The sequence below is a fragment of the Chiloscyllium punctatum genome, chromosome 28 (genome assembly GCF_047496795.1).
Source record: "Chiloscyllium punctatum isolate Juve2018m chromosome 28, sChiPun1.3, whole genome shotgun sequence".
Classification (NCBI taxonomy): Eukaryota; Metazoa; Chordata; class Chondrichthyes; order Orectolobiformes; family Hemiscylliidae; genus Chiloscyllium; species Chiloscyllium punctatum.
In genome coordinates this window covers 15,650,236-15,673,082 of record NC_092766.1, presented here as the reverse complement: position 1 = coordinate 15,673,082, position 22,847 = coordinate 15,650,236, and the positions used below count along the sequence as shown (strand labels likewise).

Below are 22,847 nucleotides of genomic sequence, written 5' to 3'. Positions count from 1 at the left end.
GTGAGGTGCTGCATTTTGGGAAAGCAAATCTTAGCAGGACTTATACACTTAATGGTAAGGTCCTAGGGAACAAAGAGACCTTGGAGTGCAGGTTCATAGCTCCTTGAAAGTGGAGTCACAGGGAGGATAGGATAGTGAAGAAGGTGTTTGGTATGCTTTCCTTTATTGGTCAGAGTATTGAGTACAGGAGTTGGGAGGTCATGTTGCAGCTGTACAGGACATTCTTTAGGCCATTGTTGGAATATTGTGTGCAATTCTGGTCTCCTTCCTATCAGAAGAATGTTGTCAAACCTGAAAGGGTTCAGAAAAGATTTACAAGGATGTTGGAGGGTTTGAGCTACAGGGAGAGGCTGAACATGCTGGGGCTGTTTTCCCTGGAGCATTGGAGGCTGAGGTTTATAGGTTTGTAAAATCACGAGGGGGCATGGATAGGGTAAATAGACAAGGTCTTTTCCCTGGGGTGGGGGAGTCTAGGACAAGTAAGGGCATAGGTTTAGGGTGAGAGGGGAAAGATATTAAAAAAAAAGGCCTGAGAGGCAACTTTTTCCACATGGGGGTGGTAGGTGTATGGAATGAGCTGCCAGAGGAAGTGGTGGAGGCTGGTACAATGACAGCATTTAAAAGGCATCTGGATGGGGACATGAATAGGAAGGGTTTGGAGGGTAATGGGCTGGGTGATGGTAGGTGGGACTAGATTGGGTTGGGACACCTGGTTGGCATGGACGGGTTGGACCGAAGGGTCTGTTTCCGCACTGTACGATTCTAAGTCCACACTGACCCTCCGATGAATGATACCCAAAAACGTCGCCTCACATGCTGCTCGGATGCTGCCTGACCTACTGCGCTTTTAGAGCACCACACTTTTGACTCTCCAGCATCTGCAGTCCTCACTTTCTCAGAGCCACTGAGGTCAAAGCAAACTGTAACATGGAGAAGGACTCAGACCATCAGGATGATCTCTGGCATGGGGGAGGGGGGGGGGGGGGGGGGAACTGTCCTAGAAGCAAAGGTTGAACAGGTTAGGACTCTACCCACTGGAGTCAAGAATGAGTGGGGATCTCATTGAGAGAGATAGGAATCTTAAAAGGGGCTTCACAGAGTAAGTGCTGAGAGGATGTTTCTCCCCTCATGGGAAGAGTCTAGGACCAGAGGGCAGTGTCTCAGAACAAAGACTAAGGTGAGGAGGAATCTCCTCCCTCAAAGTCGAGAATCTTTGGAACTCCTTGCAGAGAGCTGTGGGGCCACACTCCTTGTATATATTTAAGATTCTTCATGAGGCAGGGAATCAAGGGGAAAAGGGTAGGCAAGTGGACACGAGAAACTGAAAGAACTGCAGACACTGTAAATCAGAAACAAAAAAAAAACAATTGCTGGAAAAGTCCAGCAGGTCTGGCAGCACCGGTGGAGTGAAATCAGAGTTAACGTTTCGGGTTGAGCGGCCTTTCCTCAGAACAGTTCTGAGGAAGGGTCACTCGACCCAAAACGTTAACGCTGATTTCACTCCGCAGAGTCTGCCAGACCTGCTGAGCTTTTCCAGCAATGTCTAGACACGAGGAACGTTTGATCAGCCATACTCCTGTTGAACAGCAGTGCAGGCTTGAGGGGCCGAATGGCTTACTATTGTACACGTTGCATTGGCGGTTTTTTTTGAAGCGACGTTGGTTGAGAAACAGTGACCCAAAGGGAGAACACACTCGTTTCCACTCTGAAATGCCCACCAGTTTTCTGTTCACCTGAGGAGGCAGAAGGTTTGAGCCAATTCTAATCTACTCGTAGTTCAATGCCATTCGCCAAATTAGCTCCTCTCTACGTGCTTCCAGCCCTTATTCTTCAACATACAGAGGAACACTAAGATTAGCCAGACTCCCTCCAGCTGAATAATGGCCCAACCCCACCTCCCAGCAGGCACAGACATCAGATCAGAAAAGACTTGACCAGTGGCATACTGGTAACCCAGAGGACACACGCTCGAATGTTAATTCCATGAACAAAATCTGGAATTGCAAGCTTGTCACCGAGATGGTAAGAACCACCAAATGTCGGGGTTAAATTAAAAAAACCTCATCTAGTCCACTACCTGGCGAACAAAATATGGTGCCACCGTCTGGTCTGAAACTACACGTGACTCCAGACCCCATAGCAACAGGCGCAACTTTTCCTCAACAGCACTAACACGGCACTCGGTTTAAGGGGTAATTGGGTACAGGCAAAACAAAACACAGCCAAGGCTTGTGATCGATCCCCCCGCCCCGCCACCCCAGGAGAAGCTGCTCAGACTTAAATCCCAACACCAGGTGCCAACGCTCTCACAGACAACGTTTAGCCCCCAAGTGGAGCATTCCCCTGGCCTTCAGGTGGTTCGACAGCGGGACGTACTTGACATTGGTGTTGGTGCAGACGATGTACTCGATGTCGTCGGAGTATGGGTTCTGGAAGGTGAAGCTGCTCGTCCTGATCACCACCCACTCCCGGCTCTTGGTCTGGAACCGGAACATGACCGACAATACCTGGCCTTTCAACGTGACCACCTGCAAACAGGAAAGGGGGAGACAGCCGAGTCAGCCAGAGGCACTGCTGCGCTTTGCAAGCAGGTCACCCCACTACAGGAAGGAGATCGTTAAAGCTAGAAAGGAGGGAGGAAAGACCGGAAGGTTTGAGTCATAAAGAGAGGCTGGGGCTTCTTTCTCCTGGAGTATAGGTAACCCAAGGGTAACCTTATAGAGGTCTAGATGAGGGCCACAGACAAGGTGGGCAGCCGACAGCCTTTCTCCTGGGGTTGGGGAGTCTAAAACTCGATGGCAGAGGTTTGTGGTGCAAGGGGACAGGTACACAAGGTTCCAGAGGGTGGTGAGTGTCAGGCACAGGCTGCCAGAGGTACTGGAGGCGGCTGGTGTAATTTGGTCATTTAGACAGGTAGTAGTTAATTGTGAAAAGTGGGCGGCGTGTACAATGTCGGTCAATGGGTCGGTTTCCGCGCTGCAGACTAGTACGATTCTAAGTCCGTCAAAGCCATCAGGCCCGAAGGCACCAGCAGGTGACACTCCACCCCTTGGAGGGTTTGCGCGTGCCCGCTGGCCTGGAGTTGATGGACTTCTTGTTCTGGAAACGCAGACACTGAGGGAAGAATGTGCAAACTCCACACAGACAGACAGTCAGATCCCTGGCACTGTAAGGTAGCAGTGTTAACCACTTAGCCACTGCGCTTTTCTCCTCTGTGTCTGTGCTGTTTTCCTCCAGGTTCGTCCCACAATCCAGGGATGTGCAGGTTAGGGTGGATCGGCCATGCTAAATTGTCCCATAATGCCCAGGGATGTACAGGTTAGGGTGGATTGGCCATGCTAAAAATTGTCCTGTAGTGCCCAGGGATGTGCAGGTTAGGGTGGATTAGCATTTGGCATGTGCGGATTTACATGACTCAATGGGCTGAACAGCCTCTGTCTGCACTACAGGGATTTTATGATATCAGACAGGCACTTTATAAGAATAAACACTCTGGGATAAGAGGGAGACCGCTATCCAAGTGGGAATGAGGCTGACTGATCACTCTATATCAGGCCAGCACAGATCTCCAACAGGACCAACAGCTGCTTTCTGCATCATAATGAATCTTGTGCTCACACAGACATATCCCTGAATGGTTTCCAAAACCGGAGGGAGACATTACCTGCTGAAAGCTGTCTTGTAAAAGTCCCTTATCCTCTGGGTGGGCGAAATCCACAATATCTTTCCCCAACAACTCCTTTCAAACAGGACAACGGAAACAGGAAGAGAGACCGGTGGGGGAGAAGAGAAGAGAGAGATAAGTATTTTTGCTGAATAAGACACGTTCATGGGGTCACAAAACAGGAATGGGAGCAACAGTTGGGCTCCCATTCCTATTGGCAGAGCAGAGTGTACCACACGAGTACAGCTCCTGTTACCCCACCACCAAGCCCAGTGTGCCAGGCGTTAACTCTTGGGACAAACCTTATTCTTGTGCCAGCATTACAACAAAAATAAAAAGAGGGTGGAGAATCCAACATGGGTCATCCCAATATTGCAGCTTGCGGGATCCTATGCCCAAACTGACTGCCATTTGATTGGCTGTATTATGGTCACATGGTACAGGGAGAAGTTCTATTTTGCCTGCAGTACGGGCAGGTGAACCACACAGCTGTGCTTCAGGGGAACAGGACAGAGCGAGGAGTACAATGTTTTGGCTGTGGAGAAGGTCCACAGCGAGAGAGATCAACACGTAAATTTACGAGTTTGAGAGGTCCATTCGTAAGTCTAACGACAGCAGGGAGAGCACACGGTGTCCACCCAACACCCTGGAGTTGTTCGGGGAGAGGTGGGCGCCGCAGGGAGTGGAGTGCATTATTTCCCCCTCCAACTCTATTTTGATTTAATCCCTGCCCTCCCCTTCACTGTTTGATCACACAGCACTGCCCTTTGATGTGAAGGGCACTGCTTGGCACTGCCCACTTGCTTGTTTCTTTTCTACCTGGTGGTGGAAATTCAAAAAAAGATTCATGCTCCTTGTGAGACACAGTAAAAGACACCTGCACACATACAACATGGGTGCGGGGGGGGGATAAGCACTATTGCAGTTAGGCGGCAGTGTGAGGAGAAGAAAAAACAACAGCGGTGAAAAAGCTGCTCTTGCATCTGTTGGCACGTATGTTTTTCTATTTTCTGCTCAACAGGAGGAGCTTGGAAGAGATTCCGAACGAGGGTGGGAGGGGTCTTCGATGATGCTGGCTGCCTTCCCGAGGCAGTGAGAAGTGTAGATGGAGTCAGTGGATGGAAGGCTGGCTTGCGTGCGTGAGGGACTGGGCTGCAGTTTCTCAGGAGCAGGGCAGTTGCCATACCAAGAGCGAGAAAATGGGAAGCATCGTCACGGACAGACAATGAGTACACTTCACGCTGTACTTTACTGAATTCGAAGTGCCCACAAGGGGCTGGAGGAATACACATTCCTCATTCCTTGCTCCCTTTCAAAAGGCAGCCGCTGGGGTCTTTTTCTCTTTTTGGTGGGGTGGGGTGCGTAGCTGGCATCAGAGCCACTGCAGGCAGGTTAACCATCTTTGCCAGGAGCGCCCCTCCCTCCCTCCACCCGCCTGACCTCTCACCCAAGGGGGCGCGAGAGAGACCACCCGACACCAACCAGCTCCACAGCAGGTCAGCGGGGACGGCGCAAGGACCTACCTGAGGCTGGTAGCCGACCGTGCCCAGGCACCGGTGATCGACGAAGGTGAAGACGCCGTTGGGGTTGTGCCTGGAGAGGAACTCAACAGGCACAGCATTACCCTTCATGTCCAGGCAGCTGGGAGAACTTGTGACCTTACCAAAACGAGACAGGAGGTAGAGGTTTCCAAAAAAAAAGAAAACCAAAAGATTCATGAATGAATGTCAGAAGGTGAACAAACATGGAATCCAACGTCCACACGTTCCCTTCGCCCACCCCACCCCCCCCCCCCCCCCCCACCATGTCAGTGACACGGGACCGAGGGACAGCTTGCACTGAGCTCTCCCCATATCCCGGGTTCCAATATTGATCCCCAAACCTACAACCCCAAGTACAGTGCAGGTTTTTTTTTTACAAATTCATTGACGTGGTGAGGGTGCGGCTGGCCAAGCCAGCTTTTATCGCCCCGTCCCCGATTGCCCAGAGGACAGTCAAGAGTCAGCCACGTTACCGTGGGTCTGGAGTCACGTGTAGGCCAGACCAGGGAAGGATGGCAGTTTCCTTCCCTAAAAGGACAGTAGTCAACCAGTCGGGATGTTCCAACCATGGATTAACGGGTCATCATTAGACTCTTCACTCCAGATTTTTTAATGAATTCAAAATTCCACCACTTTTTCCGTGGCGGGAATCCAACCCAGGTCCCCAGAACATTCCCTGGGTTTCCAGATTGACAGTCAAGTGATAATCCCACTAAGCCATCACCTTCACCCACACAGCACCCGCGCCCCTCCCCACCAAGTTCCTGGGATCTTGCTGCACGTCAAATGGCTGCCACCTTCCCCACAGCAGCAGTTAAGACTATAAGACCATTCAGCCCATCGAGTCCATTCAGTCATTCAACCATGGCTGATGGGCATTTCAACAGCACTTCCCCGCACTCTTTCCCCTCATCCCTTAATTCCTCGCAAGATTTAAGAATTTATCAATCTCTCCCTTGAAGACATTTAATGTCCTGGTCTCCTCTGCGCTCCGTGGCAGTTGGAGCACCCGATGGGAACAGGAGATGCTACTGAATTGAGAGTGAACGTTACTTTGCCATGAAACATCCATAACGTTGGACCCCAATCCTCATCACGGAGGCCAATCATTCAGTCACAGGGCTGGGCCCATTGAAATTCTCCCAGAGTAATTTCACAGCGGATAATCTAAGCTCTGACAAGGTCACCCTCCTCCCCTTAACAAGGCCACACCCACTTCAATGCACAGCACTGACCATTCAAACACCACCACCACTCCCTCAAACAGGATAAGATTAATTGAGGACATCAGTTCAGCATGGACGAGTTGGACCAAAGGGTCTAAAGTCCACGCTGTATAACAACTCTGAGAAAGGGAGGACTGCAGATGCTGGAGATTAGAGTCAAAAAGGTGTGGTGCTGGAAACACACAGCCTGTCAAGCAAGCACACCCCCACATTCCTAAAGAAGAGGTATGCTTGAAATGTCGACTCTCCTGCTCCTCAGATGCTGCCTGACTAGCCGTGCTTTTCCAGCACCGCACTTTTTGTCAAAGACTGTAGCGTTGGCAGGCATTGCCCTCAGCCACTTTCAACACGAGTCCAAGGCAGGCTCTGGTCTTACCTGCAGACGTCCGATAGCCACCAGGCAAAACTTGTTCCCTTGACTGTCTGGTTCATCGTCAGGGAGCGTCACACCTGAGAAACAACGACAACAGCCACGGTTTCAAAAACCCGCTTTCCTCGACCCATTCCCCTGCGAGCTGCTCCCCACCTCACTCTCCCGTAACCTGCAGCCTCGGCGCCAAATCGAACATCCACACAAACCGGGCGCAAACTCACCTGCGGGAGGCCAGGCTTTTATGTAACCTGTGCAGTGCACGACCACATACTGAGTCTCTCCTTCTTTGACTGGACCTAGTCCGTTTCTGGGAACAGGATGAAAGACAGGAGTGTGAGGAAATGAGGATGGTAGGAAATATCCCACAAAAAAAAAACAGCTTCGGGCCGGAACGTCAACACCTCTATGCCAAGGATCTAGCTGGCGATTCCCCTTCTACAGAAGGGATCAAGCCTCTCGAATCCTTTAGGGTGACGGGGGAAAAAGATGATCAAAACGTCCTTACAGGAGGTGAGCATCACTGGCTGGGCCAGTTTTTGCTGCCGTTCCCGTAATCGTCCCTCCAGGTGGTACCAGCAAGCCATCTGCTGGAGGGACATCCAGAATAAGGTTAGGGAGAGTGCTCCAGAATTTTGGCCCCAGTGACACTGAGGGAACTTCTCAGTCCACTTCCAAGTCAGGATCACGGAGGGGCTCGGAGGGGAGCTCTCAGGGGAATGACATACCCAGGTATCTACACCCTTGCTCTTTTACGGTGTTGGAAGTCATGGGTTTGGGATGTCTGAAAGGACCCCTAGCGAGTTGCCCCAGTGAGTCTTGTGGATGGTACGCACTGCTGTTGATTGAGCACCGGTGATGGCAGGAGCAGATGTTAAAAGGTGGCAGATGGGACATTGTTCAAGTGGGTTGTCTTTCTTACGAACTCAAGTCACTTTTAACAAGGGGGTAAAAGACGCAAAGCACCAAGGTTTATGTCAAGTGGAAGTACTAACAGTAAAACTTGGAAGAATACGTGGAAAACTGGCTAGCAAAACCCCCAAACCTGACAATGCCTACCCTTAAAAGATGGGGCTGGAAACGTTTGTTGGAATCACAAATTCTATAGGTTCCTGTGAATTGCAAAACTACAAATAAGGCAACTTGGCTAAAGAAAGGAGGGAGACAGCGAGCAGGAAATTCTAGGTCAGTTGGTTTAAAGGGTGGAAAGTTGCTGGAATCCATTTTTAAGGAAACACTAGCTAGGATACTTAGAAGGTCACAAGATATCCAGGCAGACTCCAATGTGGTTTAGTGAAAAGGAAAATATAGTGTTTGATTAATCAGGGTTCTTTTGAAGACTGGGAGAAAGTGAGAACTGCATATGCTGGAAATCAGAGTCGAGTGTGGGAGTGCTGGAAAAGCATAGCAGGCCAGGCAGCAACTGAGGAGCAGGAGAATCGACGTTTTGGGCCAGAGCACTTAGTCAGGATCGGATGATAGAAGGGCTTCTGCCCGAAACATCGATTCTTCTGCTCCTTGGATGCTGCCTGGCCTGCTGTACTTTTCCAGTGTCCCACACTCTTGCTACTTCTGAACATCGAACTAGCCGAGTAGATAAAGGGGCAATCAGTAGATGGAGTGTATTAGGGTTCACAAAAGGCATTTAACGAGGCACCACGTAAAAAGATTACTGCTCGAGCCGAGCCCTTGTGGTGATGGGCCTGATGTACTACAGCAGAGAGAGGACTGGCTAACAAAGGTGGATACAAGTGGGCCGTTTCCACGATTGTAAGCCGAGCAGGTAGGAATGCCACAGGATCGAGTGCTGGGACTCGTAGCAATTTAGGACCTGGAATCACGCCCATAATCATATCAGACATAATCTAGCTCAACAGCAGAACAGGTATGATGGGTCAAGAGGCCTCCTCCCCGTCTCCTACACCTCTCGATTCCCAGAGGTTCTGCTCAACGCACCTTTACTGAGTTTGGCCAGACTTGGGGGAACTGAACAATTCCGCACAAGACTAATTAAATCATTCCAATCAGGAATTGGGAAGCAATCTGGAAAGCGCGAGGAGGATGGGGAACTCCCTCCCACCCGTGGGAGGGGAGGCATTGAAAAGCGGGGAGCTGGATAAACACGAGGGAGAAAGGAACAGAAGGATATGGTGATGGGGTGAGATGAAGTGGGGGGGGGGGCGGGGGGGTAAAAGGGGGGCAGGAGGCTTGCACGGCGTCGAAGCACAGGCACGGAGCACAGGGGGCCAAATCTGCCAGATCACCTGTATCTGTTCCTCAGGAAGCTGAGTCTGCTCATGGATGCCGGATCCTCTGTCGCATTCCCACACCTTGGAAACAGCACATTGTCAGAATCCAAACTCGGGAGGCACCTGGAAAAGTTGCCTGAAAAACTCAATTCTACTTGCTCGTCAGCTCTCTCAATCTTTCCCCCAACCAGAACTGTAGAATCGCAATACACTGCCTTCCACAACCTCAAGACTCCTCAAACCACTTTAACGGCCTGTGGCGCTACGATGGCTTTAAGGGGTGTATTTTGTTCTGGTTTGTGTTTTGAAGAGAGGTTTTTAGGCAGAGATGCTGAGCTGTCCACTCAGAGCCAGTACAGTAAACAGTTTGAAAAGGCCTTGGAGTTTTTTTTTATAGGTGAGAATGTTACTACACTGGAACAGTTAATTAATAGTGGCTACTGTTTAGTAGTTAAATAACCTATTATTTGGTTCAGCTTTCCAAGAGAGTTGTTATTCCAGTTTCCCTCTTTTGTTGTATTTTAACTATGGTGTATGAATCAAGTGTGTGTTTACTTTAAGTATTGTAGTTTGACCAATCGAATTGCATTCAGAATACAACTTCCTTTCAAGGTAAGCATATCTTCTGAATATATTTTTGGAAGTGATTTGGACTGGTCCATAAAACACCGTATAAACACTTGGTGAAAAAAGATAGCCACTGCTGTAATGGCAGAAACATGGTAGCCAGCCAAATTACGCACAGCCAGCTCCCACTAACAGCCACTTGGGGCAGAAATCAAACAACCCATCAACAGCATTACCAGCGTACAAGTCAAGCCCAAGAAAGTCAGGGTCAAAAATGCCAAATTTACTTGTGAAGATACATTACATTCAGAAAAGGTAAATATTACTTCAGAATATCATTTAGTGGACCTTGGACTTTCATGGAAACCAAAAAATCAGAAATCGTTCAAAGTTTGGATGTCATAAGCCCACTAGAAAATGTTATCAAAACTCAGTAGTCTTGAAAAAAGGTTCTGAAATCTACATATATCTCCACAGAAGGGAATTCACCGAACCAGAACGGATCCATAAAGTCACTCCACAGAAGGGAATTCACCGAACCAGAACGGATCCATAAAGTCACTCCACAGAAGGGAATTCACCGAACCAGAACGGATCCATAAAGTCACTCCACAGAAGGGAATTCACCGAACCAGAACGGATCCATAAAGTCACTCCACAGAAGGGAATTCACCGAACCAGAACGGATCCATAAAGTCACTCCACAGAAGGGAAATCAGCTTGCTATAACTGATCCAGAAGGCCACCCTATAGCCAACAGCCCATGCGTAAAGAGACTTTGGCTATGGACAAACAGTTGAACAATCAAAGAATAACCTTTTTCCTAAAGTTAACTGCTACCTGGTCTCAGTACTTCTAAGACGATATTTAGTTTTGTATTTTCTCACCCCTTGACACGGATGTCAGTCAGTTTTTTCAGGAGAAGAGTTTCATATATTCATACAGTTTATACCCTTTGCATGTTTACTTCAGTAAGATGCCATGGTAATGAACTGGTTCTTTATTTGCAAATTTAAAACTAACTGACTTGTCTCTGGCACGGAGTCGTACCTCCCTTCTTAAATGCAACCCGTTGACGGTCAGTGAAGGAGTGGAATATATAAGGGAATATGCATACCCCTCATAACTCAGACATAATATTTGTTATTGACCAGACCCCCTCAAAATATTCTCACAAAGATAGCCCAGACCTTAATATTTTGTTCTTTTAAAAGGGAAATGTGAAGTGCCTGTTCCCAAAGTGATGTGACTAGTCAAATTGCTCAGAAGTTAAGCAAAACGCAATTTATTTCAGCACCATATTTAAAATACAACCAAAGAAAGAGGAACTTAGAATAACTTAATTATTGGAAAACAACTGAATAATAGATACAGTACCTATTAGGAATTAACTGTTCCAAGACAGTAACATTGCATCAACACAGCCCATAGACAAATCTATTCTTCTCAGTTTGACTTTGTGCCAGCAGTAGACAGAAACCCCATCTGTAACTGGGAGGAGCAGTGATAGCTGCTACCTCCAGCTCACAACAGCAACGGCTTAAAGCGGAATCTAAACACTTTTTAATAATCTTGAGATGCTGGCACCCAGCCAGGCTGCTTCTATTGTTCCCACTTAAAGGAAAAAAACCCAAGGCCTCACAAGCTGTTTACTCTCGCGGTCTTGGTAGACAGCTCGACCTACAACCTCCCCAATAAAAATAAATGAACAAAGTAACCTCTTAAAGCCACAGCATCATCACATACAGCACCCGCATTTCTTGTCAGCCAAGTCACATCCAGCCCTTCCCAAAGCATTCACACAGATCAAGAAATAAAGAGTGACTGGAAGACTACATAGAGTCATAGAGATGCACAGCACGGACACAGACCCTTCGGTCCAACCTGTCCATGCCGACTAGATATCCCAACCCAATCTAGTCCCACCTGCCAGCACCTGGCCCTTATCCCTCCAAACCCTTCCTATTCATATACCCATCCAAATGCCTCTTGAATGGTGCAATTGTACCAGCCTCCACCACTTCCTCTGGCAGCTCATTCCATACACGTACCACCCTCTGCGTGAAAAAGTTGCCCCTCAGTTCCCTTTCCCCTCTCACCCTAAACCTATGCCCCTCTAGTTCTGGACTCCCCAACCCCAGGGGAAAGACTTTGCCTATTTATCCTATCCATGCCCCTCAATTGTGTAAACCTGTATAAGATTAGATTAGATTACTTACAGTGTGGAAACAGGCCCTTCAGCCCAACAAGTCCACACCGCTCCGCCGAAGCGCAACCCACCCATACCCCTACATTTACCCCTTACCTAACACTACAGGCAATTTAGCATGGCCAATTCACCTGACCTGCATATCTTTGGACTGTGGGAGGAAACCGGAGCACCCGGAGCAAACCCACGCAGACACGGGGAGAACGTGCAAACTCCACACAGTCAGTCGCCTGAGGCGGGAAATGAACCCTGGTCTCTGGCGCTGTGCGGCAGCAGTGCTAACCACTGAGCCACCATGCCGCCCACCCTCACATCACCCCTCAGCCTCCGACGCTCCAGGGAAAACAGTCCCAGCCTGTTCAGCCTCCTCTTATACCTCAAATCCTCCAACCCTGGCAACATCCTTGTAAATCTTTTCTGAACCCTTTCAAGATTCACAACATCACTTTCAACGGCAAGGCAGTGAAACCATGTTATGCATTTAGAAGGCGCACTTAGGGGTCAAATACATCGATTTAAATCACCTCACTCTGCAGATGAAAGACCTCCGCGAACCCATGCACATTCTCATCGAGGACTGCTGTCCTTCTTTCTTCACAGTGCCGGTCTTCAGGTCCAAAATCCGACCTAGTCCAAATAGGAAAAGAAATGGAACTTAACGTGATTTGAACCTCACTCTCCCCTCAGGACCCAGCTTACCTAAATCTCTGCTACCCCCCACCACCAACCCGTATCCAAATTCCAATCAATCCCATTCAACCTCTGAGATGGCTGTCCCCCATTCCACAATTCTAATCCTCACTTTCAAATCCCTCCGTTTCCACCCCCCCTTCCAGATCCCCCTCGGTACCACAACCCCATTGGTGTCCTGCAGTCCTCACTGCCATCTCCTCCAATCACAGTTCAACACACGGAAGGGGGGGGGTTCAATTCTGGACCAACATTTGGTCACGGTAACTGACCACCCCGTATAAATCGCAGACTGTCTACAGTGTGGAAAGCAGGCCATTCAGCCCACATCAACCCTCCAAAGAGCCAGACCCCCTCCCCCCCACCCTATCCCTGTAATCCTGCTTTTCCTATAGCCAATCCACCCTAACCTGCACATCCCTGGGCACTGTGGGACAATTTAGCATGGCCAATCCACCCTAACCTGCACATCCCTGGGGCACTATGGGACAATTTAGCATGGCCAATCCACCCTAACCTGCACATCCCTGGGGCACTACGGGACAATTTAGCACAGCCAATCCACCCTAACCTGCACATCCCTGGGGCACTACGGGACAATTTAGCATGGCCAATCCTGACCCGCACACCTTTGGACTGTGGGAGGAAACCGGAGCACCCGGAGGAAACCCACGCAGACACGGGGGGTTAATAGGCAAATTCCAAACAGATAGTCAACCGTACCCATGTCCGTGGCGCTGAGAGACAAGAGTGCTAACCACTTCTGTCGATGGCGACAAACCCCACCCAAGTTCAAACCCAGGCAGCCTCCTTTACCTGTCATGGCGTTCTCAGAGGTGGAGAGCTGCTCCCGCAGCTTGTCCACGTCATCCGGATGGACCTGGTCATACAGGGTGCTGCCGAACCACTCGGACTGCGGCTGGTTGAGGACTGGAGTGACAGAGTCAGACACGTAGATTATTTTGCCCGTCTCGCAGGCCACCACAAAGAGGAAGCCGTCCGCTGCTTCCAGGATCAAGTGCTTCAGCTCCTTGGGTCACGAGAAACAAAATACCATCAACTTCACTGACCTCCACAGCATCCCTCCCCACTACCTTGTGGATTCAACTCCCCACTCCAGGCGATACGGAACGAGAGCAGCACTGCTGCTGTTTGTAAGCTTACCTGGCCTGGTGTCAGCCAGGGCTCTGGGTGGCCCGCTCACCTCTCAGTCAACACCTAGCCCAGAAAACAATATCAAAGCAGACAAGTCGCAGGGTCAGCGCCTGGAACGTTAGCACAGAGGGAGCAAAGCCGTTGAAACACTGGTGTCCGAGAGAGCAGTTTTGAAGGCTGGAGCGAGTAACTCATCGCCTGACCACCCCCACCCCAAAGCCTGTCCATCATCAACAAGGCATAAGTCAGGAGTGTAATAGAGTGCTCTTGACTCGCCTGGACGAGTCTGGCTCCAACATTCCACACCATCCAAGACAACACAACCTGTTTGAAGGGCATCACGTCTACTCACATTTGCAGCTAGCGTGTACCATTTTCACAATAAAAGAGACCATCAAAACCACCTTCTAAAGCTGTAATATCTACCAGCTAAAAGGATGGGTGGAACAAACACGTGGGAATATCAAGTCCCCTCCAAGCCACACCAACCTGACTTGGAAATATATTTGGCCATCCCTTCAGTGTCACTGGATCACCCATCCTAATCAGCAAGGCTCGCCTTGCATAGAATACCTGCCGTGTGGAAGCAGTCCATTCAACCCATCGAGTCCACACCGGCCAAGTGCTGGAAAATGGGACGAGATTAGGTTCAGGTTTCTGATCAGCATTGACGAGTTGGGCTGAAGACTCTTATGACCCTCTGATCAACATCTCATCCAAACAGCTCTCGATCCTATCCTGGTAAACCCAAATTTTCTATGGCTAACCCACCTCGCCTGCACATCCCTGGATACTAATGGGCAATTTCGGACGGCCAATCCACTCCGAACTCTGGTGGACTGGGGGAGGAAACCCACACGGGCACGGGCGAGAGAGTTTGCAAGCTCCACACAGAAAATGGCCCGTGGGTGAAAGTGAACCCAGGCCCCTGGCACTGAGAGGCACGACTGAGCCACCATGCCACCCCAAGAAAGATTGTATCGCAGCCTTCTGTTCGACCGAAGTTAATACTCCACATGAGCCCAGTGTCAAATTCCAAGCCAGCTGATTGAGGTGGCGAGTTTATGGAGTTGCTCGGTCTCTCAGCTCTCATCCAAAAATCCCAAGACCCTGCTATCGATTATGCTCAAACACCTTCACACACATCACGTAAATCATTGCAACAACAACAACAACAACGTTACGTTTTGTCAGCCCCCAAGCCCCCTCACCTGGTCGGTCAGAAAGGATGGCTTGTACGTTCCATCAGCCGAGGTGTTCCCCGTGCCCCGCAGTGACTTCATGTGAGACACGGCCATGCGCAGGATGGTCAGCTTGTCCGGCTTGCGGGCCAGGGCGCTGCAGGTCGGCACCATGTCTGACAGCTCCGTGATGTACGCCGTCATCTTGTTCCGGCGACGCCGCTCGATCTCGCTGTGGTTCTCTCTGGGGTGGGGGGGGCAGGGGAGGAGGAACAATGAGCTTCCACCATAAACAAAAGGAACAGCATGTGCTCACACAGGAAAGCAGACGACCCCATGCTTCCTCATTGCCTTGGGACACCTCAAAGCACCGCAGGGCAAAAGAGACTTGGTGACTGCTCCAACTGAGACAAGACCGTTTGCACACAGTGCAATCCCAAGCACATCCACAGTCAACTGGCATTCCCTTCAGTGGCACCGCCTGAAGGATCCTGACTGAACCCCAGGCAGTGAGGTGAACTTTCCCCAGCCTGGATTTTACTCCTAACGTAGACTAGCCCCAAGCAACATCTAAAGAGCCATTTCCTTTCCATTTGGTTTCCCCACAGCCACTGACTGGGAATGAGGGACACCATGCAGCTAAGTTCCAGCACCGTGGAGTTCAATGCAGCTAAATGCGAGGTGATTCACTTTGGCAAGAATAACGGAAGGCAGAGTACTGGGTCAACGGAAGGATTCTTGGTCGTGTGAATGTGCAGAGGGATCTTGGAGTCCATGTACATAGATCCCTGAAAGTTGCCACCCAGGTGGATAGTGCTGTGAAGAAGGGATTAGGTTTCATTGGTAGAGGGATTGAGTTCCAGAGCCACAATATCATGCTGCAACAAAACACTGGTATAGCCACACTTGAATATTGTGTACAGTTCTGGTCACCCCATTACAGGAAGGACGTGGAAGCATTGGAAAAGGTGCAGAGGAGATTTACCAGGATGTTGCCTGGTCTGGAGGGACGCTCTTATGAGGAAAGGCTGAGAGACTTGGGTCTGTTCTCATTGGAAAGGCGGCGGCTAAGAGGGGATTTGATAGAGACATACAAGATGGTCAGAGGATAAGATAGAGTAGACAGTGAGAGTCTTTTTCCTAGGATGATGACATCAGTTTGTACGAGGGGGCATAACTACAAATTGAGGGGTGATTGATTTAAGACAGATGTCAGAGGCAGGTTCTTCACTCAGAGTGGCAAGGGTGTGGTAAGTGGTAAGGAATGCCCTATCTGCCAATGTAGGTAACTCAGCCACATTAGGGAGATTTAAACCATCCTTGGATAAGCAAACAGATGATGATGGGATAGTGTAGGGGGATGAGCTCAGGATAGTTCACAGGTCGGTGCAACATCGATGGCCAAAGGGCCTGTTCTGCGCTGTATTGTTCAACGTTCTGGGTTCTATGCCCTCTCTCTCAATGCCACAAGGAATGCTTCAAACCAACTGCATGTTTAGAATATTGTTACCTGGCAAATCTCTCTTTGTCATTGGGCCCTTGCTCTTCATCACACCTAGACAGAAAAGATTAAGGGTTAATGCTCCACACACCTACTATGGTGGAGATTTACAGAACGCAATACTATGGAAGTCTGTCCCCCCGACCAACCAATCCAAGCTGCAACCCAATAGTCTCCCTTAACGCGTGTTCGGGACATTTGAACAGTGTACTTCAACCCCAACATTAGGTAAGTGTAAATTATTTTACCAATGGGAACTCGGAAGAGGGGGGTCTAACGCACAGATTAGGATGGTGAGGTGAGGGACAGAATGGGCATAATATGAGGGGGGATAAAGGGAAAGGGATGGTACTGGGGAAGGTGGAACAGCAGAGGATGGGGATGGGGATAAATTTCATCACGCTTGACCACAGCTCCTCAAAGGCTAAAATGAGAAAACAGAGCCACACAAACCTTGGGAATTTGCTGCTGCCCTCCCCGTCATCGTCGTCCTCAAAGTCAAGTCTAGAAAGAGGTGAAGCGCAAACAATTGGTAAGAGGAAGATTGCACCCACCACACCAATGACCACGATGTACAACACAAGAACCCCTTGCTAGCATCAATAGGGAAGCTGGAGAGAACAGAGATTCAGACAGACAAAATTTAAAATCTACAGTCTAATGGCTTGTTGAGCAAAGAATTCCACAGGTCAGCCCACCAGACAGGAAAACCATTACAACTAACTCTGCTGGGGAGCTAACCACATTTCCACCTTCAATCTTTCATGGCACCGGTTACAAACTCAACAAGGAACTACCAACCAATCACAAGTTGCACCCCTACGACCTATCTGAATTTTGAAAATATCCAACCCATCTCAGATTTCTCAATAAACATCAAAATTAAGTTTTTTTTTCTGTAAAATAAGGTGGGCATTCAATGCAAACTTTTGCTGGAGTACACAATGTTTCCAAAGTTTGGCAACACTCCACAACCATTCTTTCACTTGCATTCATGAGGGGACTTCAGAACTGTCACTGTATATAACCCACCCCGAACCCCTCGATTAGATTCCAGTCTGTAACTCCCTCCCGGGGTATCTGTTATTCTGTATATAACCCACCCCGAACCCCTCGATTAGATTCCAGTCTGTAACTCCCTCCCGGGGTATCTGTTATTCTGTATATAACCCACCCCGAACCCCTCGATTAGATTCCAGTCTGTAACTCCCTCCCGGGGTATCTGTTATTCTGTATATAACCCACCCCGAACCCCTCGATTAGATTCCAGTCTGTAACTCCCTCCCGGGGTATCTGTTATTCTGTATATAACCCACCCCGAACCCCTCGATTAGATTCCAGTCTGTAACTCCCTCCCAGGGTATCTGTTATTCTGTATATAACCCACCCTGAACCCTTCGATTAGATTCCAGTCTGTAACTCCCTCCCGGGTATCTGTTATTCTGTATATAACCCACCACGAACCCCTCGATTAGATTCCAGTCTGTAACTCCCTCCCGGGTATCTGTTATTCTGTATATAACCCCCATCCCGAACCCCTCGATTAGATTCCAGTCTGTAACTCCCTCCCGGGTATCTGTTATTCTGTATATAACCCACCCCGAACCCCTCGATTAGATTCCAGTCTGTAACTCCCTCCCAGGTATCTGTTATTCTGATTATAACCCACCCCGAACCCCTCGATTAGATTCCAACCTGTAACTTATGCCCAGATACCTGTATATATGAGCTCCCGCTCCTAATCTAGTGACACATCTAAACATCCTTACCCTGGATGTCTTTTCGGTGCCCGGGACACTATGCCCCCACTGGACTGTGGCTGCGTCCCTGCTCCAGCTCTCCCAGTCACCGGTACGCCCAGCGGTCCTCCGATGTCGGACGCCATTTCTGCAAGCGATCATAATTCTATTAGTTTTAAAATCATTATCCAAAAGGACAGAACTAATCAAAAAAAAAGATAAAATTGGAGGAAGGTCAATTTTGACAGTATTACACAGGAACTTTCAAACTGATTGGGGAAGCTATCCATGGGTAAAGGGATGGTTCAAAGATGGAGGCCTTTAAAAATGAGATCAGAGACAGTATGTTCCTGTTCGTGTGAAGGGCAACGCTGGTGGTTGTAGAGAATGCTGGATAACTGGAGAAATTAAGGCTCTGAGCTGAAAAATGTGTTGCTGGAAAAGCGCAGCAGGTCAGGCAGCATCCGAGGAGCAGGAGAATCGACGTTTCGGGCAGAAGCCCTTCTTCAGGAAGCTTATGCCCGAAACGTCGATTCTCCTGCTCCTCGGATGCTGCCTGACCTGCTGCGCTTTTCAAGCAACACATTTTTCAGCTCTGATCTCCAGCGTCTGCAGTCCTCACTTTCTCCTAATTAAGGCTCTGGTCAAGATAAAGGAGCAGACATATCAAATACAGAAAACTGGGATCAAGTGAATCCCAACATGAGTGTAGGGCATTAGGAGTACAGAGGAACCCCGATTATTCAAGGGCATGGGCGGGGAGTATTTTGTCCGGTTAATCGGATGCCGAATAACAGTTTAGCCAGGCATCAGGACCTTCTGATCTTGCTGGATAATCCAAAATTCAGATAATTGAGATTCCTCTGTATAATTGAGGGGGAAATCAGGAGGGCAAAATTGGGACATGAGATAGCTTTAGTAAATAGAGTTAAAGAAGAATCCAAAGAGATTCTACGAGTACATTAAGGGTAAAAGTGTAACTAAGGAGAGAATAGGGCCTTTTAAAGATCAATGTGGCCATCTATGTATGGAACCACAGGAGATGGGTGAGCTACTAAACAAATATTTAGTCAGTATTTACCATGGAGGAGGACATGAAAGCAAGCGAGCTGGGGTAAATAAACATAACAGCCTGAAAATAATTCGTTACACAAGAGGCGGAGCTGGATATCTTAAAATACAAAAGGTAGATAAATCCCTGGGATCTGATCAGGTATTTCCCAGGACTTTATGAGAAACTAGACAAGTGATTACGCGGCTCGCTGCTGAGATATTTGTACAACCAAGGGCAACGGGTGAGGCGCCAGAAAACTGGAGGTTGGGCTAACGTGGCACCATTATTTCAAAAGATTAAGGAAAAGCCAAAGAACTGAAGACCAGGGAGCCTGACGTTAGTGGGAATTAACTTGTTGGATGGGATTTGGAGAGACAAGATTTACAGGCATTTGGAAAGGCGAGGACTAATTAAGGACCAAACACGGCTTTCTGCATGGGATATTGTCTCACTAATGTTTCTGAAGGAGTGACAAAGATGATGGATGAAGACATCACCCATGAACTACAACACAGCGATCCACACAGTGGGCATCACCCGTGAACTACAACACAGCGATCCACACGGTGGGCATGGCCCGTGAACTACAACACAGCGATCCACACGGTGGGCATCGCCCGTGAGCTACAACACAGCGATCCACACGGTGGGCATCGCCCGTGAACTACAACACAGCGATCCACACGGTGGGCATCACCCGTGAACTACAACACAGCGATCCACACGGTGGGCATCACCCGTGAACTACAACACAGCGATCCACACGGTGGGCATCACCCGTGAACTACAACACAGCGATCCACACGGTGGGCATCGCCCGTGAACTACAACACAGCGATCCACACGGTGGGCATCGCCCGTGAACTACAACACAGCGATCCACACAGTGGGCATGGCCCGTGAACTACAACACAGCGATCCACACAGTGGGCATGGCCCGTGAACTACAACACAGCGATCCACACAGTGGGCATGGCCCGTGAACTACAACACAGCGATCCACACGGTGGGCATCACCCGTGAACTACAACACAGCGATCCACACGGTGGGCATGGCCCGTGAACTACAACACAGCGATCCACACGGTGGGCATCACCCGTGAACTACAACACAGCGATCCACACAGTGGGCATCGCCCGTGAACTACAACACAGCGATCCACACGGTGGGCATGGCCCGTGAACTACAACACAGCGATCCACACGGTGGGCATCACCCATGAGCTACAACACAGCGATCCACACGGTGGGCATGGCCCGTGAGCTACAACACAGCGATCCACACGGTGGGCATCGCCCGTGAACTACAACACAGCGATCCACACAGTGGGCATCACCCATGAACTACAACACAGCGATCCACACGGTGGGCATGGCCCGTGAACTACAACACAGCGATCCACACGGTGGGCATCACCCGTGAACTACAACACAGCGATCCACACGGTGGGCATGGCCCGTGAACTACAACACAGCGATCCACACAGTGGGCATCACCCATGAACTACAACACAGCGATCCACACGGTGGGCATGGCCCGTGAACTACAACACAGCGATCCACACGGTGGGCATCACCCGTGAACTACAACACAGCGATCCACACGGTGGGCATCACCCGTGAACTACAACACAGCGATCCACACGGTGGGCATCGCCCGTGAACTACAACACAGCGATCCACACGGTGGGCATCACCCGTGAACTACAACACAGCGATCCACACAGTGGGCATCACCCATGAACTACAACACAGCGATCCACACAGTGGGCATCGCCCGTGAACTACAACACAGCGATCCACACAGTGGGCATCACCCGTGAACTACAACACAGCGATCCACACAGTGGGCATGGCCCGTGAACTACAACACAGCGATCCACACGGTGGGCATCACCCGTGAACTACAACACAGCGATCCACACAGTGGGCATGGCCCGTGAACTACAACACAGCGATCCACACGGTGGGCATCACCCGTGAACTACAACACAGCGATCCACACAGTGGGCATGGCCCGTGAACTACAACACAGCGATCCACACGGTGGGCATCACCCGTGAACTACAACACAGCGATCCACACAGTGGGCATGGCCCGTGAACTACAACACAGCGATCCACACGGTGGGCATCACCCGTGAACTACAACACAGCGATCCACACAGTGGGCATCACCCGTGAACTACAACACAGCGATCCACACAGTGGGCATCACCCGTGAACTACAACACAGCGATCCACACGGTGGGCATGGCCCGTGAACTACAACACAGCGATCCACACGGTGGGCATCACCCGTGAACTACAACACAGCGATCCACACGGTGGGCATCACCCGTGAACTACAACACAGCGATCCACACGGTGGGCATGGCCCGTGAACTACAACACAGCGATCCACACGGTGGGCATCACCCGTGAACTACAACACAGCGATCCACACGGTGGGCATCACCCGTGAACTACAACACAGCGATCCACACGGTGGGCATCGCCCGTGAACTACAACACAGCGATCCACACGGTGGGCATCACCCGTGAACTACAACACAGCGATCCACACGGTGGGCATCACCCGTGAGCTACAACACAGCGATCCACACAGTGGGCATCGCCCGTGAACTACAACACAGCGATCCACACGGTGGGCATGGCCCGTGAACTACAACACAGCGATCCACACAGTGGGCATCGCCCGTGAGCTACAACACAGCGATCCACACGGTGGGCATCACCCGTGAACTACAACACAGCGATCCACACGGTGGGCATCACCCGTGAACTACAACACAGCGATCCACACGGTGGGCATCACCCGTGAACTACAACACAGCGATCCACACGGTGGGCATCACCCGTGAACTACAACACAGCGATCCACACGGTGGGCATCACCCGTGAACTACAACACAGCGATCCACACGGTGGGCATGGCCCGTGAACTACAACACAGCGATCCACACGGTGGGCATGGCCCGTGAACTACAACACAGCGATCCACACGGTGGGCATCACCCGTGAACTACAACACAGCGATCCACACGGTGGGCATCACCCGTGAACTACAACACAGCGATCCACACGGTGGGCATCACCCGTGAACTACAACACAGCGATCCACACGGTGGGCATCACCCGTGAACTACAACACAGCGATCCACACGGTGGGCATGGCCCGTGAACTACAACACAGCGATCCACACGGTGGGCATCACCCATGAGCTACAACACAGCGATCCACACGGTGGGCATCGCCCGTGAACTACAACACAGCGATCCACACGGTGGGCATCACCCGTGAACTACAACACAGCGATCCACACGGTGGGCATCGCCCGTGAACTACAACACAGCGATCCACACGGTGGGCATCACCCGTGAACTACAACACAGCGATCCACACAGTGGGCATGGCCCGTGAACTACAACACAGCGATCCACACGGTGGGCATCGCCCGTGAACTACAACACAGCGATCCACACGGTGGGCATCACCCGTGAACTACAACACAGCGATCCACACGGTGGGCATGGCCCGTGAACTACAACACAGCGATCCACACGGTGGGCATGGCCCGTGAGCTACAACACAGCGATCCACACGGTGGGCATCACCCATGAACTACAACACAGCGATCCACACGGTGGGCATCACCCGTGAACTACAACACAGCGATCCACACGGTGGGCATGGCCCGT

The 22,847-nt window shown here is 50.2% G+C and overlaps 1 protein-coding gene across 5 annotated transcripts in view; it reads right to left on the bottom strand.

The window, feature by feature from the left end:
* The window catches only part of LOC140454042 (aryl hydrocarbon receptor nuclear translocator-like), a 52,265-nt gene that overhangs the window by 17,683 nt on the left and 11,735 nt on the right, over positions 1 to 22,847 (bottom strand). For 3 of the 5 annotated variants that reach the window (XM_072548997.1, XM_072548996.1, XM_072548995.1), the window contains exons 2-13: positions 18,123 to 18,240; positions 16,807 to 16,857; positions 16,363 to 16,407; positions 14,883 to 15,096; positions 13,333 to 13,546; positions 12,351 to 12,453; positions 9,066 to 9,173; positions 7,026 to 7,111; positions 6,808 to 6,881; positions 5,188 to 5,322; positions 3,665 to 3,739; positions 2,377 to 2,528 (exon numbers count right to left, since the gene is read on the bottom strand). In XM_072548997.1, coding sequence (XP_072405098.1) covers positions 2,377 to 2,528; positions 3,665 to 3,739; positions 5,188 to 5,322; positions 6,808 to 6,881; positions 7,026 to 7,111; positions 9,066 to 9,173; positions 12,351 to 12,453; positions 13,333 to 13,546; positions 14,883 to 15,096; positions 16,363 to 16,407; positions 16,807 to 16,857; positions 18,123 to 18,238 — 1,373 coding nt within the window. In that variant the 5' untranslated portion in view covers positions 18,239 to 18,240. The remainder of the gene's footprint in view (positions 1 to 2,376; positions 2,529 to 3,664; positions 3,740 to 5,187; positions 5,323 to 6,807; positions 6,882 to 7,025; positions 7,112 to 9,065; positions 9,174 to 12,350; positions 12,454 to 13,332; positions 13,547 to 14,882; positions 15,097 to 16,362; positions 16,408 to 16,806; positions 16,858 to 18,122; positions 18,241 to 22,847) is intronic. The other 2 variants (XM_072549000.1, XM_072548998.1) reach the window with 1 other exon arrangement.